Source organism: Dipodomys ordii, unplaced genomic scaffold, assembly GCF_000151885.1.
Source record: "Dipodomys ordii isolate 6190 unplaced genomic scaffold, Dord_2.0 Scaffold97, whole genome shotgun sequence".
Taxonomy (NCBI): Eukaryota; Metazoa; Chordata; class Mammalia; order Rodentia; family Heteromyidae; genus Dipodomys; species Dipodomys ordii.
Genome location: NW_012267313.1, coordinates 2,104,188 through 2,120,725, shown reverse-complemented (window position 1 = coordinate 2,120,725; position 16,538 = coordinate 2,104,188). Strand labels below are relative to the sequence as shown.

The 16,538-nt window shown below is 37.4% G+C and overlaps 1 protein-coding gene across 1 annotated transcript in view; it reads right to left on the bottom strand.

Annotated features, from left to right (window-relative positions):
• Positions 1-6,364: 6,364 nt before the first annotated feature.
• Positions 6,365-16,538, bottom strand: part of LOC105993503 (protein LEG1 homolog) — a 37,430-nt gene continuing 27,256 nt past the window's right edge. Inside the window, exons 6-7 of the mRNA XM_013026777.1 lie at positions 7,996-8,081; positions 6,365-6,625 (exon numbers count right to left, since the gene is read on the bottom strand). Coding sequence (XP_012882231.1) covers positions 6,365-6,625; positions 7,996-8,081 — 347 coding nt within the window. The remainder of the gene's footprint in view (positions 6,626-7,995; positions 8,082-16,538) is intronic.

The following is a 16,538-nucleotide window of genomic DNA, read 5'->3' as shown; positions in this document are numbered from 1 at the left end:
TCCCAGCCTCCCCCCTCCCCCCCCATCTACCCCCCCCCCCCGGCACCGACATTGTAAAGCTCGTTTTCGACAGAAATCATGTATTTCTAAATTAATATTACTCCTTTTATATATAGTACTCCCAGTTGTCTTAGCAGTAAAAGTGTAGTAACTTTCAAGCTCACCTACAGAAGACTGTTTTGAAATTGAAAATAAATTTGCTAATACTTGTCCATGTATTTGTGTTTGTATTTGTACTTGTCCATGTCTGGTATTTTGTCAGATATGACTATGCAGAAACTATCTCCTTATAACAACTAAGTTAAAATATTTTAGCTAGAGTAAAAATTTATTTTTCATTACTAAAGAGGAGGCTGCTTAATATTGAAGAAGAAGAGAGTGGTATCTTTTCTGCCTACCCCACCCCCATGAATCTGCAATGTTGGGCTAATCACAATGACAAAATTTGACAGCATAGATATTCTGCACAGACAGGTGCCAAGATTATCAGTTATAAGTGCTATTAATTAATAATGCTGCTTTCTTTGTAATTGGATCAATCAGGCAATTTTATACATGGCAGTAGAAAGGAAGTGAAAGGTACCGAGAAATATGATTCTTTGAGAAGCAATGAATATGCTCTTAGAGACAATGCAACAGCAATATGCACAAGACAATATGTTGGGAATGATTTGTACAACTTGGGAGTGGGAAGGAAAGTAGGAGAAAAATGAGGGAATGGGTAACAAGTTTGACAAGAAATGTACTTGTTACCTCACTTATGGAATTGTAACCCCTCTGTATATCACCTTGACAAAAAATAATTTATTCTAAAAAAATCTGTTCTAATTTCAGAGTCAACGTTATATGGCTTTTCAATGTATATTCAAAGGTTTATCATTCATGTTGCTGGGAAATGGAAGAGAAAAAGTCAAAAATTTGGGAAGAACTCGTATTAGAGTATAAATTTATCTTAATAAGCTAGAATATCGAAAATAGTATATCCAATAGTATGAAAATTTTCTTTCCATTTTCCTATCAAAGTATTTCCAAGATCTTACCACATTTTCTAACTTCCACTTCTACTGTGGTTCAAGTTCCAGTCATGTCATTTTGTCTATTTTATAACCCTGAAAGCATTCTCTCTATTCCTGTCCTGGCCACCTACCAAGCTATTCTTACTATGATAACCATTAATACTTTTATTGTTATTGTAAAAGTGATATACAGAAGGGTGACAGTTACATAAGTCACCTAAAGAGTACATTTGTTGCCGGGCGCTGGTGGCTCACGCCTGTAATCCTAGCTACTCAGGAGGCTGAGATTTGAGGATCGTGGTTCAAAGCCAGCCCGGGCAGGAGAGACCGTGAGACTCCTATCTCCAATAAACCACTAGAAAACCGGAAGTGGCGCTGTAGCTCAAGTGGTAGAGTGCTAGCCTTGAGCTGAAGAGCTGAGGGACAGTGCCCAGGCCCAGAGTTCAAGCCCCACCGCCGACAAAAAAAAAAAAAAAAGAGTACATTTGTTTTGAACAATGTTATCCCTTCCTTCCCTTCTCCCTTCCCTCCCTCCCAGTTTTTTTCCTCCTGTCCCTACCCACAAGTTGTATAGTTAGCTTTCAACAAGGCGTATAGTATCACTACGTATTTGTTCACTCTTTGTCCCACCATTACTGTTTTCCTATTACTCTGCCCAAAACAGGTAAATGAACAAACAAGACAAAAGGAAGACAAAAACAACAACAAAGGAAAAAACCCTCTTCTTTCTATATCTTAGAGTTCATTTCAATAAATATTATTTTATATGATCAGACACACATAGCTATTGTGCCTTTATGATCACCTCCCAAGAGTACCCTCCTTTGGTCTCATTCTGTGAATGTCTAGTGGGTATGTGGCCAAAAGGGAGCTCTATTACACTGTTGGTGGGAATGTAAACTTGTTCAGCCATTCTGGAAAACAGTATGAAGGTTCCTTAAAAGACTAAACATAGAGCTTCCCTATGACCCAGAAATTACACTCTTGGTCATTTATCCAATAGATCACAAACCAGGCTACACTAAAGCTACCAGCACAATCATGTTCATTGCACTATTGTTTACCATACCTAAGATTAGTGAATCAACCCAGGTGCACCTCAGTGGACGATAGAATCAAGAAAATGTGCTATATGTACACAAATAATTCTACTCATCTATCATAAAGAATTATATTTACCATTTGTAAAAAAATGGAAAGACTTAGAAAAAATATGTTAAGCAAAGCAAGCCAGACCCAAAGAAACAACTTGCATTTTTTTTCCTCATTTGTGGTAACTAGAATGTGCCTACAAATATACAAGTAAAAACCCTGGGTGGTAAAAGAAAACAAAAGTATACTGGGACACAATAAATTACACAGGTCTCTAGGCATTCACAGAGTGAGGCCATTCATTCTTACTGAATCATTTCATGAAAAGATGCCACAATTGCTTCCCAACTCACTCAGAGTAAAAGCCCCAATTCCTAAAATGATCTAAGTAATTCTACACAAGTATTCCATTTACCTATCCAGCCTCTTCTCACTCACTTTGCTAATATCTCAGTGGGCTTTCTATGGTTCTCTAAATACACTCAAGCCCACCTTGCTTCAAGACCTTCGCATTTGCTGCTCTCTCTGCTTAGAAGTTGGCTTTTTCATTTTGTCTCCATGACAGTACTTACTCGCTCTGTTCAGGGTTTATTGGAGTTACCTTCTCACTCCAGCCTTCACTGGCCACCCCTTCTCAAATTGTAACCTAAATCCCTTCTGGGCCTTCTGTCTCCTTCCCTATTTTAGTTTTCAGGACAATTGATTCTATTGACCATATTCCATAGCTCACATGTCTAGTTTATTTTTATCTTACCTACAGAAGAATGGAAACTCCATGGAAACAGGGATTTCTGCTTGGTTTGTTCACCAAGCCTAAGCATTTAGAGGAGTGTCTGACACATGTTCGTTGCTCAGTGTATATTTGCTGGATGAACTGATAAAAGTTAAGATCATGAGAACTCAGGTCAGACTACTTTGGTTTGAGTTCTGGTTCATAGCAGGTACACGAAGTGTGGTAATGCTACCTCTAAACCCCAAAATGGCCCAAGTAGTGTGCTGAACGTTTCCATGGAAAGCCAAGCGGGGTAAAGACAATCTTCCAAATATTGCTGTCCTTCCAATGCTTGTGTTTAAATGCGATACAGTAATATCAAAAGGTGAGAGCCTTAGGAATTGTAAATCATTCATCATATGACCTTCCCATTCATGAATGCTTTCCTGCCCACATAACGGAAGTCGTATGGCTCACACTCTTCCTTGGTCGTATGTCTACACCAGGGAGCATCACCTTTGAGTAGAGCCAGCCGCAGCCAGACACAAAATCTTCTGGCACCTGGATCTCACCTGGCTCAAAATTTAAATTGATAAGAATAAGTTCCTCATTTATAAATTACCCAGTGCCGTATCTTTTGCTATAGCAGCCGGGAGTGACATGAGACCGTATGATACATTGTCCTTCTTAAGGGAGGCAAGTTAGCCATCCCCAGATCAATGGAACACCAGATACTTGGCCCACATTGCGACATTCTGGGATCTCTACAGAACTGATCTTACATGCCTTGGAGTACATGGATCTCATCAGAGAACCTACCTTCCTTTACACCATGGCAAAATAATAAAATATTGTCCATAGCTTATACTAACATGATATTTCCAGGTGACCCTTATTTCTTGGAGTGTCTTGTGGCAGAAAGCAGGAGCAGTCAGCATTTCTCTGCAGTAAAGCTGACCTAAGAATTGGTTTTCATCCTTCTTGTACATATTAAAAGTAAGGTAGGTAGTGTATCAGAGTCTACAATTAAAAAACATTGTGCTTATAATTAAGGTTACTATATGGCTATGACCATTGTTCTCTATCATATTATACTAAATTTCCGTGGGGAACAAATTGCTAAATGTAATGGAAATAAGACAGACTACAACTTCCACACTGAAGGTAGCACTGACTTATGTCAATACCACTAGGATATGATATTGCTTTGTTTATGTCTCAGCCAGAGGTAAGTGAATGTAATTTCAGAGGCTTCACCTCAGCCTTACTTACTATAATTGAGTACTAAAAACCCATACAAAACTACTAAAAATCACCAGCACAATCATTTTAAAAGCCCAAACCCAGAAGATCATGATTTTGTGTGTCATCTTTGTGCAGGAGCCATGTTAATCTGTGTATTATTCCAATGTTAGTGTGTGTGCTGCTCAAGCAAGCATGCATCTATATGACTTTGAAGGACAGGCAACATTCCTTACGTAAAAAAGAAGTGAGGGTACTGCTTGCAATTGAATTGGTAGTGACTGTGGAATGGAGGACACACTGGACACACCAGAGGACACACACCCCACTTCCAAGGTATTTACAAACATGGATTTAACCACCAAGCTTCCTACCACAATAGTAATTTCAGACTAGAACTTACTCCTTGAGCTGTGAATGGTGGTACACGCTTTGGAGGCTGTGGCAGGAATATTGTGAGTTCAGGTCAGTTTAAGCTACATAGTGAGACCATTAATTAATTAATAGTTAAGTCCTGTGTAAAAGCTTGAGAAGAGATTGTGGATAGGATTCTAAGGGTCCTAAAAGATAAAATATATCAGCAGTGTTGTATTTTATTTATCATTATATACATCCATGCTTTGTATATGTGAGTATTTTCCTAACAAATAAGGAAAAAAAGAGCATCAGGAAACATTTTTTTTTGTCAGTCATGGGGCTTGAACTCTGAGCCTGAGTGCTGTCCCTCAGCTCTTCAGCTCAAGGCAAGCGCTCTACCACTTGAGCCACAGTGCCACTTTTGGTTTTCTGGTGATTAATTGGAGATAAAGAGTTTCAGGGCCTTTTCTGCCCAGGCTGGCTTTGAACCTTGATCCTCAGATCTCAGCCTCCTGAGTAGCTAGGAAACATTTGTATTTGACCTGCCAACAGAGTGAGCAGATATTCAGCAAGCCTCCCTCAATATCTGCTCTAGCATCCCCAGCATGCACTTACTTTATAACATGAAATATTTTCACACGTGTACTCTTGCTCTGCTATCTTGCTGGATGTGTTTTTCTGTGAATGATCTTATAAACATCTTTTTTATTTTTATCCTATGTGCTAATAAAAGATAAAAAGTACTACTTTTCATGTTCTTAAAGATACATGAAATCCTTGTGTTGACAATAAATGCTTTCTGCATTGTGTGACAACCTTATCTTTTGTTGTATTCTGAAGTGAAAGCTAAACCTTTTAGTCTGCATGATCAAAGTACTTAAAGTACTAGTGTATATCATATATGTATAATTTTATATATAAACCTGACATTTAATACCTTTTTTTTCCTTTTGTGCACTCTGAGGAACCACAAGCTTGGTTTGAATATTTCCTATGCATAAAAAATATAAGAATAGATCTACTCCTCCTGCAGATTAGTAGCAAAACTATTCAAAAATATTTATAAGTGTTCATGTCCTTGACAAAACTATTAACATCCAATTAGAAAATGTTTGCTAGATTAAGTCCTTCCTCTCCTTACAAAAATTAATTTGTGTAGAATACTGACTTCTACTTTGAAACGATGGTTAAATAAAGGTATACACATGAATTTCTTATTTGAATCCTAAAACTTTCAAGTATAAATTAAGTGTATCAGACCTTGTGAAAAATAGGTTTCCCTTATAAAAAAGGAATTGAACCTTATATTTTATTTTAATTGTGACTTGTCCTTGAAAGTTATCCTTGTAGCCAGGTACCAGTGACTCATGCCTATAATCTTAGCTACGCAGGAGGCTGAGATCTGAGGACTGAGATTTAAAGCTAGCCCAGGTAGGAAAATTCATGAGATATTTTATCTCTAATTAACTGCCAAAAACAGATGGAAATTAAGCTGCAGCTCAAGTAGTAGAGCACTAACTTTGAGTACAATATCTGAAGGACAGTGTCCAAGCTTTGAGTTCAAGCTTCAGGTTAGGCACCAAAAAAAAAAAAGGAGGAGGAGAAGGAAGGGGAGGGGGAGAGGGGAAGAAAGGGGGAGGCAGGAGAGGAGGGAGGAGGAGGAGGAGGAGGAAGAAGAGAAGGAGGAGGAAGAAAAGGAAGAGGAAGAAGAAATACTATACTTTGTATCTACAAGGGGTTGTTTTTCACACTCCCTGAGATGGTCAAATGTCTTGTCTCTTTTCTAAAATCACAAATTATTTGTGGACAACCTATGCGGTCTTCTGTAAATATTCTTTAAATGATTCTTTTATATTTTTAGCATGTTAAATTTTGATTAGAATTGTTCTTGTTTGTCTAGGATGATGAGATGCAGCACTAGGTTATTTATTTGAAACCTGTCTGGTTATTTAAATAATGAAGAGTGTCTGCTTGTCTTTTCGGCAAAACGGTTGTACTCTCCCAATCTCTGTATGCCCTCAGGCTTCTGCCTTGACCAAATGCAGTCCACAGACAGTGTTCCATGGTCTCTCATTCCGGAGAAGACGGGAAGGGAAGGGAGGCAGACGGGCCTTATAGAGTAGTAGAAATTCTCTGGATCTGGCTTGTTGTGACCAGGTTCTGTGAAGACGTTCCTCGGGTGCGAAGTACCAGTCTCTAAGCACAGCTAATGAGTAAGAAAATAACTTTTTGTCTCTTGAAGTCCAACCTTTGCCCTTCTCGGGGATTCCAGGGAATTTTTCCCTTTTTCATCTAAGGCCTTGAGTTGAATGATTCTTTTCAGATAGTGAAAGGAAAGACACTCCTGACCAGACAGTGTTACACTCTAACTGGCAATGAACTAAGGATGCTGGGTATAACCAGCGCCATCTTGGCCACGCGGTGGATGATAAGGAATTGGGTTTACCTTGTCTTCATGGCAGAGGCAGGGAAGTTCCTCGCTCAGGTGATGGGCGTGCCTGAATTCCTAGACACAGGAGCGGGGACTTGGTTACTGGACTGTCAGTCTTATGCTTTGAACTCAGGAGAGTCAGTTTCCTGGGACCCTGGACTCTCCCCCTATGTAAGCCCAGAGAAGCTCAGGCATGGTAACATCATGTCTCATGCCTTGTGTCTCGGGACTCCTGGCTCTTCTCCAGTCACTTATGCTGTCCCCCTTCAACTCTCCATTGGAGTTGACCTGGTTTCTTGGTATTGTTTTTCTGCTCTTTCTTTCCTCTCTGGCTCTCATGGCTCAATTTCCTAACGGTGTTAAGTGTATTTGAGGGGCTGCAGGTCTTTGGGACAGGAGTCCCCCTGCAGACACCGGCTCTCAGACTTCCAATTCGACCTCTCAAAATGTGGCTTCTCTGTTTCTCGCGACTGAGTTCCTGTACAACAGCAGTATCCTACGTCTATAACGTCTTTACCCATTCCACATGGGCTAAGTAGCAGTTGGAGATGGGCGGCCTGTCTTTCTGTAAGCACAGTTTAGTAAGAAAATATTTTTCCTCTTTTGTAGGCCATGCTTCGCCCTTCTCAGGGATACCAATGAATTTTTTTTTCCTTTTCCACCTAGGCCTTGAGTTGAATGTTTCTTTTTTAGAGTGAAAGAGAAGACACTCTTGACAGACTATGTTGTATTCTAGCAGCAACCTACATCTTTAATTTTCTTGCAATAAAGACCCACACCCACATGCTATTTTCTTCCTAGCAGCCTCCTGCCAATATCCTTTGTCTTGGGACAAGAAGCCAGAATGTTTTTACACATCCACAGGTCAAAGGCAATGTGTGGGGACTTTAGGCGGTCCACATAGTCAAAAGTTTTCTCAGGTATCAGATGAATTTTGTTCCCCCACTAGGTTGTTCTGGAAAGAAGCCTCATGGAGTACTTTTGTGTGGTGCTTGTAATATACCTGCTTAGCTGAATGATTTCTCCAGGAACACACACTTGCTTCCCTCTCTGAGGGAAATGAAACCCATGTGATGCACTGGCTAGCTTCCCTGCTGGCATTGTTGCCCTAACTAGTAGGACAAATATGCCAATCAGAAGCTAACCAATGGCTTGGACAAACCCGAGGACCTGTGCTTAGACCTTTGTGCTGATATTTTGTTCACAGGATGGCCCTTGGAGATGGCTCTTGCTAGAAACAAAACAAAGCAAACAGGTAAAGATACAGTAACAAACATTAAAAAGAAAAAGAAAGAAAGCTTTGGGATAGAGGAGATTCACACAATGGATTTCCAGTTGTAGAAATGGCAGCACCATTGTTGAATAAATGTATGAAATTCAAGGGGGGGGGCAGAGAGGATGGGGGGGGATGGGAAGGGATGGGAAGGGAAAACAAAGGAGGAGGCTACAATGCTTGATAAGAAATGTACTCATTACCTTGCCCATGTAATGGTAACCCCTCTGTACAGTATTTTCACAATAAAAATGTATGAAATTCAAAGTTTGTTCACTAATAAGTCATATTTAACCAATAGGGTATCTTTATGTGATTGACCTTGGATCAATGTCATTCAAGATTTTGCAAAACAATGACACTATCAATTTTTACTAATACAATTAAGACTCTGCCCCAACTATAAATTTAGTGTATAAGATGATTTCTAATCTCTAAGAATATTGATTTTTGAATTAGACCATTGAATTCAACCCCAGATTTATATGATTGTGACAGTAAAACTCCTCAGTTTCTTCTGTCTATAAAATGAGACATCCACGATCATTACTGTCCCAGGGAGAGATAGGATGACGGATGTGCATGAAGCAACATCTGCTGCTTAGAATGTGCATATCAATCATTCGTCTCTCCTATAATCCCCATCTCAATTTGCAAAAAAACCCTGTGTGTTTTAAATAAAATGTGTTACTACTATATTGAAATAATCTTTTAGAGCAATTGAATTATATAGGAAACAGTTTTCAATCCTTGTTATTTATTTGCAAGTTGACAGTGAAAAATATACAACCTTCAAAATGCCTTTCTTTGCCATAAAAGAGTTATTAGTTATTTCTATTTCTTAATGTGAATACACTTTCACTTCAAGATTATGTATGCTCAAGGGCTGAATCCTGCTATTCAGATAGCTTACTTCCAAACAATTGAGAAAATAATAGAACACTGTGACAATTCCATTAATTTTTAAAATTAATTTTAATTCTATTAAAAGAAGGGGGAGTTTAAATATCAGCTTGACCTTGAAGATTAAAGTTGGTAAAATTAAGTTCTGTCCTCTAAATACAGTAAAATCATAACCCATCTATCAATAGGTAAAGCAGCTAAACATTTTTAAATGAGTTTTGCTCAATGTATTAAATTTTATTTATTATAAACTGAATGCAAGCATTTGAAAATAACAGTTGTAAGTTGGGTACCAGTGGCTCATGCCCTGTAATCCTAGCTACTTGAGAGGATGAGATCTGAGGATCATGCTTTGAAGCAAGCCCAGGCAGTTTCAATTAACCACCAAAATACTGCAGATGGAGCTGTGGCTCAAGTGTAGAGCCTTGGGGTGAGGGGGAGGGACGGGGGTTGGGAGAAAGCTCAGGGATGGCATGCCCAGGCCCTAAATTTAAGCCCCAAAACTGGTACAAAAAAGGAGGGAAGGAAGGAAGGAAGGAAGGAAATAAAAGTTTGTGTATAACCTGGTTATTCTTACACTATACTGAAACAAATGTTTATATGTTCTGAATTTGTTTTGCTTATAATTAATAATGGAAAAGAAAGAGGTTATTCATAAGAACTGCCACTAGATGGTGGAAGTTGACTACTTTATAAACCTGCACTTTCAGTTTTCAGAAGTTTGTCTCTCATTCTTTCATTAATAGTTTTCAAGCACATATTTCATGCAATGCCAGCTTGAATAAAACTAAATAATAAGAAACTCTAAAATGTTTAACAGCCTTCTTTCATTTTTATTTTAATTTTTTCTTTTATTTATTTATTTGTGGGGGGGTCCGGTCGTGGGGTCGGAACCCTGGGCCTGGGCGCTGTCCTTCAGCTCTTCAACTCAAGGCTAACACTCTACCACTTGAGCCACAGGGCCACTTCGGCTTTTCTTTTTTCTTTTTGCTTATGTGGTGCTGAGGAATCGAACCCAGGGCCTCATGCATGCAAGGCAAGTGCTCTACCACTGAGCTACCTTCCCAGCCCCTATTTTAATTTTTTAATTAACCTCTTTACTTTATATTTTAAAAAAGAATATCACAAACTACAGTATCTAAAAAGTTGATAATATTTCTACTTCTATATAGGTATCCACTTGGATATTTCCTGCTATGTAATTACAAATAATTAATTATATAAATAATCAACTGGGTAAATTTATTCCATAGTTAAGGTAAATGAGGAAGTTTCAAATGTTCAACTGCTTTGGATTCTTTCTTTGTTATATAATCTAGGAATTGGGAAGGATGAGCAAAACATTAGAATTTGGGCAAGGGAGTTTGTTTGTGTCCAAAATCTAAAGAGTTGGGTAGGCAAAATTCTGACAAAGCAGTTTTAATGATTGATTTTCTTAGTCAGGTAAACTGTGCTTAACTTGTCTTTTTTAAGAGGACAAATTGTTGAGTACCAGGAAATTAATAGAGTTTGCATCCTCGTAATTTGACTACTAAATTGTCATTTATCCAATGCATTACAGAATGCATTGTTACTGTAGAATTAGAAGTTACCAAAGTTATCAAAACCACTGATTATCTCCAGTAATCAGAATCAATAATGGCAGGCCTCTAAAAAGTAAATTTATGTAGTGTGTAGGTATACAGATAGCAGTATTCAACAAAAAGCATCCTACAGATTCTCCTTCATGATACTCAAACCCTTAACTTCCATAATTTTCAAAATAGAATTTTAGATGGTTATCTGTACCACAAATAAATATATGAATTTACTCAGTTAAATTATTTTATTTTGAAAGACATAGATAACTTTAATCTCCATATTTTGGAAATGAAAAAACCAGACTTGCATACCTTTTCACTTTAAAAGGATTATTTTAACACCTGTTAATATAAAGGCTACATTATACATGGTTCCTTGTGCATGGGGCTGAGTACAATAGAAAATCAGAGAACTTTACTATCTATGACCATGAAAAAAATAACATTGAAATTACAGAGTTCAAAAGCAAAAGACAGTTTAACCTGTCCTCCTAAGACCCAGGAGAACTTAAAATATGAAGCACCATCAAGAAGAACTAGATTTCCTCTTTTTCTATACTTGGGATTTGATATATGCGGCCCACTCATTCCTTGCCTTTCTGCTATTTCCTTCCAAGGAAACTTAGTAAGTAGTCAGTGGTAGTTTTTAAATGTACTTTTATTTTCTTCAGAGTAATTTGGACTGATACCAAAATGGAAAGAAAGTAGCACAAGTTTCCTAATGCTCCTTTGCACCAATAGAAAAGGGCTCAGTTGACCTCACCCAGAGTAATTTAAATGTTCACTTTGCCCTAATTCTTAAAGAGAAAAATAACCAGAAGTATTCTCATATAAACCAATTGGCATGTATACTGTTGTATTGTTTTCCTGCCTCCACCTTACCAAAACCAACTGCTCAGCCTTTCTCACTGAAGCACTTAGTCTTGTCTCTGTACAATGCTTCTTAAACAGATTTTTGAATGAGACCAGTTGCTATTTTGTTTTTTGATAAAGGAAAGTAAGAAACATCTTAATGGAAAGCATGATTTGTGACAGTGTTCAATCCTATAGACAACAGGGTAGTGCTAGCACATAGGAATAAACTGGATGATGATTCAGTTTTGTTAGTGTTTACTTGATAGGCTTCTTTTCTTCCTTTTTTCATTTATTTTTGTATTCGTAATTGAAGAGATGATTTGTAGGACATTTTAGTTGTTTTCTTTTTTTTCAGTAACATAACAAACTCCTAGCTATCAAGTGATAGGCATAATTTCTAGATTCATGAAGAAACTCAGAAAGCCAGTTACAAAATTATTTAGGAACTTCTGATCTGCCCTCAACATATTCATACATGAATTGGTTATGACTAGCATGCCAGAGATGGCGAGAGTAACATATATGCAAAGGCCTTGGGACCAGTCATAGACTGGTCAGAGAAAGACAGAGTCAAGTAACATTGGACCCTTTTAAAGACTCTAAAATAAATAAATAAATAAATAAATTAGCACCAAACTGTGGTTTACAGAGAATAGGAAGAATTCCCAGTCTGATCTGTGTAAACTTAGCCAACTGAGTCTGTTTCTCCACCATGCAGTTTTTCTCTTTTTTCCTTTAGATTTGGCCCACACAGAATGTCCATTGAGGAAATAGCTTCATGTCAGTTCTGGAAATCATCCTATCTTGGCCAGAGAATTGTACCTCTGGGAAAAGGAGAAATCCTGATAAACTTGATCCTGAAATATTCATTACCAAGACTGAGTGAAAATCAGGTAACTATTATAAACGTAGGCTCAGTAAAAATTCACAGAAAAACATATATGGGATTATTCGGTTTGTTATATTTCCCTGTGGGGTTTTATCTGTTTTCAAAAGACTTATGGTATTTATCTGTAATTTTTGTCTATTTTTTTCTCAACTTTGTTAGAAATTAGCAGAATATATTGCTATAGAGGATGAAATTATGTTATGTAGGATAACCACAAAGGAATCATACTCACTTTATATTTATTTATTAGTGAATTTTTGGTACAATCATGTATTCACTGGAATCTTAAAATTTAAACATTACGGAGTTGATTTTGTAATCAAGGATTATTATTTATTCAAAAATATCATAGAGGCCCCCACACAAGAATCTATATGACAACATGGTTGTAATCACTTTTTGAAAGTACTCATTCAAATTTTAGTTGCTCGTTTTAAATTCATGAAGACTTTCTGGAAGTGTTTCTTTTGAATTCTCTAAAAATACACTCAATGAAAGTAAAATTATCATTCAAATAGTTTAAGTAAGCTGCTAGACCTGGAATAGATATTGATAAAAATATGTGATATAAAAACCACTACAAAACTTTTAGCTTTACTTGATAGTATATAACAAAGAAATCGTATTTCATTTCCTTTCTGCAACTTAGTGATAAAAATCTTCACTGATATGAAGAACATATGATGTGCCCATTTTTACAGTATCTTCAGTATCATTTGAGAGAAACTGCCCAACTAATTTTATTTCATCTTTTCTGTGAAGTTAGTAATGGAATAATAAAAATTTTCAGGTAAATTAACATGGAATGGCCTAAGCATTTTATTACAAAGAGCTTAAATAATTGTTGTAGTTTTGGTAAATTTATAATATAAAATACTGTAAATCTATTAGACAAAATAAATTGAATCAACCCATTTCAAGGTTAAAGATTTAAGAAAGATTTATACAAACAGAGAAGACTTGGTGGACTAGTCGATGTGTGAAGAAGGAATCTGGCTATTGACTAACGAGGCTGCACTGGAGCCATGTCTACTACCAACAAGCTCCAGTTGGACCAGCTTCTTAAAGTTTGTCATATTTGTCTTTTCTTTCCTTTCCTTTCCCTTCCTCTTACCTTCCTTTTCCTTCTTCTTTTTTTTTTACTTTTTCTCTTGTTGTTTCTTTTTTTAATAATGGAATTTGAATTCAGGGTTTCATAGTTAGTTGCTAGCATCTACTCCATCCCTTCAGGCATTCCCTCTGGCCTATTTTGTTCTCGTTATATTGACGTAGGTCCTCACTCTTTGCCTAAGCCAATTAGGACTACCTCCAATTTTGTTTCTTCAATAGCTGTGATGAGCACATACCACGTTACCTAGTTATTACTCGAGATGGAATCTCACAACTACTTTTGTCAGGACTGGACTGAAACTACAATCCTCCTGAGCTCAGGCCCCAAAAAAGGTAAGTTTACAGGCGTTAACCATCAAACCCAGCTGTGATTAGATACCTTTGATTCTTCATAAGGCAAATATACTTTAAAGACAGTTATGTAAACTATCCATGTTTGATTTTCTTTACATATACTTTTCAGCTTCAATCATTTTACTTTGCAAAATACTAATACTGCAATCTTATTTTTAGTTTAGCTCAAAAATAAATGACATGAAAAATATTCAAATATTCATTATACTCTTTTTTAATGCATTTTAAAAAGTTTTCTGTGAAACTCAACATTGAAGTAATGAAACAAAGGACTTTCATAACTAATACTAGTAGAGCAAAAAAAACTTCTATAAATCAAATTAATAATGATTTCATTGATTGTGGCACATTTTGTTTTGATTTTTTTATGCTCCATAAATTTAAGAGCAAATGATAAGCTTATAGAAAGAAAAGTATATTCTTTTTTTTGGGGGGGGGTCCGGTCATGGGGCCTGAACTCTAGGCCTGGGTGCTGTCCCTCAGCTCTTCAGCTCAAGGCTAGCACTCTACCACTTGAGACAGAGCACCACTTGCGGCTTTTTTCTTTTTGCTTATGTGGTGCTGAGGAATCGAACCCAGGGCCTCTGGCATGCAAGGCATGCGCTTTCCTACTGAGCCACCTTCCCAGCCCAAGAAAAGTATATTCTTAACTGTAGCTCTTTCCAACTTGCCAAGAGAACTGAAAACCACCAGTACTGAATTCTAAGTAACAGTAAAGTCTTTAATAAAAATGGCTCTATCAGTATTGAAAGTATCCATGGTGGCAGGTGTTTCTGAGACTCATGTGTTATAATCAGTGTCATAGGAAATCTGATAATAGCTAAGTAATCAACTACAATAATCCATTTTTCATAGTCTGCTTCTTTCTTTTTTTTTGGTCGGTCTTGGGGCTTGAACTCTGGACTTGGGTGCTGTCCCTCACCTCTTCAGCTCAAGGCGAGCGCTCTACCGCTTGAGCCACAGTGCCATTTCTGGTTTTCAAGTGGTTTGTTGGAAGTAAGAGTCTCATGGACTTTCATGCCCGGGCTGGCTTTGAACCGCAATCCTCAGATCTCAACCTCCTGAGTAGCTAAGATTACAGGCTTGAGCCACCTGCGCCAGGCCCTGCTTCTTTTTTAGAATAATGAGCATACCTAAAAGACAAAGCATTCAATTAAAGTCAAACATCTCAGAATTCCAACAAACTTGTTTCAGAAAGTATCATTTCTTCCCAAACAACAAAAAAAAATTGAAATGGAGACAAAAAATTTTTAAAAGAAAGTAAAAGCTGGTTCCCTGAAAAAAAAATCAAAATGGATAAACTTAGTCAATCTAACTAAAAGGAAAAGAGAAAAGACCTAATTTTTTTTTTTTTTTTGCAGAATACTAAAATCAATACAGTGACAACAGGGAATATTCCATTGGGGGAAGAACATACAAAGGAAACAAACAATCACATAGTACATTAAAAACAACAAAAAGACCTTTTATGTCCATCTATTGGGGTTCATTTAGCTTAGCATCATCTTATATGGTCATATGTGCATAGCTTTTGAGCTTTTCTGTTCATCTGATAAAATCCTAGACATATACTAATTATTGCAAATGAGGGAAACCAAGGGACCTATATTTCGTTGGGTGTGACTTATTCTCATAATATGATTTTTCCCCAAGTCTCTCCATTTCCTTACAAATAGGGCAGTGCCATTTTTTTAAAGATGGAAGCAGAGAATTTGATCATATACCTCATTTTCTTTATCTATTCATCTACTGAGGGGCACCTGGGTTGGTCCATATCTTAGCTATGGTGAATAATGCTGTGATAAACAGTTGTGCTGGTAGCTTTAGTATGGCCTTGTTTGTGGTCATTTGGCAAGTGTCCAGAAATGGGATTGCTGGGTCATAAGGGAGTCTTTTGAGGAACCTCAATATTATTTACAGTGATTGAACAAATTTACAATAGCACCAACAATGCAGTAGGGTTCCCTTTTGGCCACATCCCCTCCAGCATCTGTTGCTGTTACATTTCTTGATTATAGCCATTCTAACCGGGTTGAGGTGGAATCTCAATGTTGTTTTAATTTGTATTTCTTTTATGGACAGAGAAATTGAACATTTCTTCATGTGTCTATTGGCTGTTCTTATTTCCTCTTCAGAAAAGTCTATTTTTAGGTCTTTAGACCACTTATTAATCGGGCAGTTGTTTCTTTGAGGATTTGTTTTGGGGGGATTTAATTTTTTGAATTCTAAGTATATTTTAGATATGAGGCCCTTGTCTGTTGTACAGTTAGTGAAGATCTTCTCCCAGTCTGTGGGCTTTCTGTTGATCTTGCTAGCTATGTACTTCGCCATGCAGAAGCTCTGCAGTTTCATGCAATCCCATTTGTCCAACCTTTCTTTGATTTGTTGTGGTTCAGGGTTTTTATTAAGAAAATTTCGGGAAAAGGTTGCTCAGTGGTAGAGTGCTTGCCTCACATGCTTGAAGCCCTGGGTTCACTTCTTCAGTGCCATTTAAACAGAAAAGGCCAGATGTGGTGCTGTGGCTCAAGTGGTAGAGCACTAGCCTTGAGCTGAAGAGTTGAGGGACAGCGCCCAGGCCTAGCGTTCAAGATCCACCACTGAAAAATTTTTTGGCCTGTGCCATGGAGCCCTACAGTTTCTCCTATTCTTTCCTGTAATGTTTTCAGGGTGTCTGCTTTGACTTCAAGGTCTTTGATCCATCTGGTGTTGATTCTGATTCAGGGT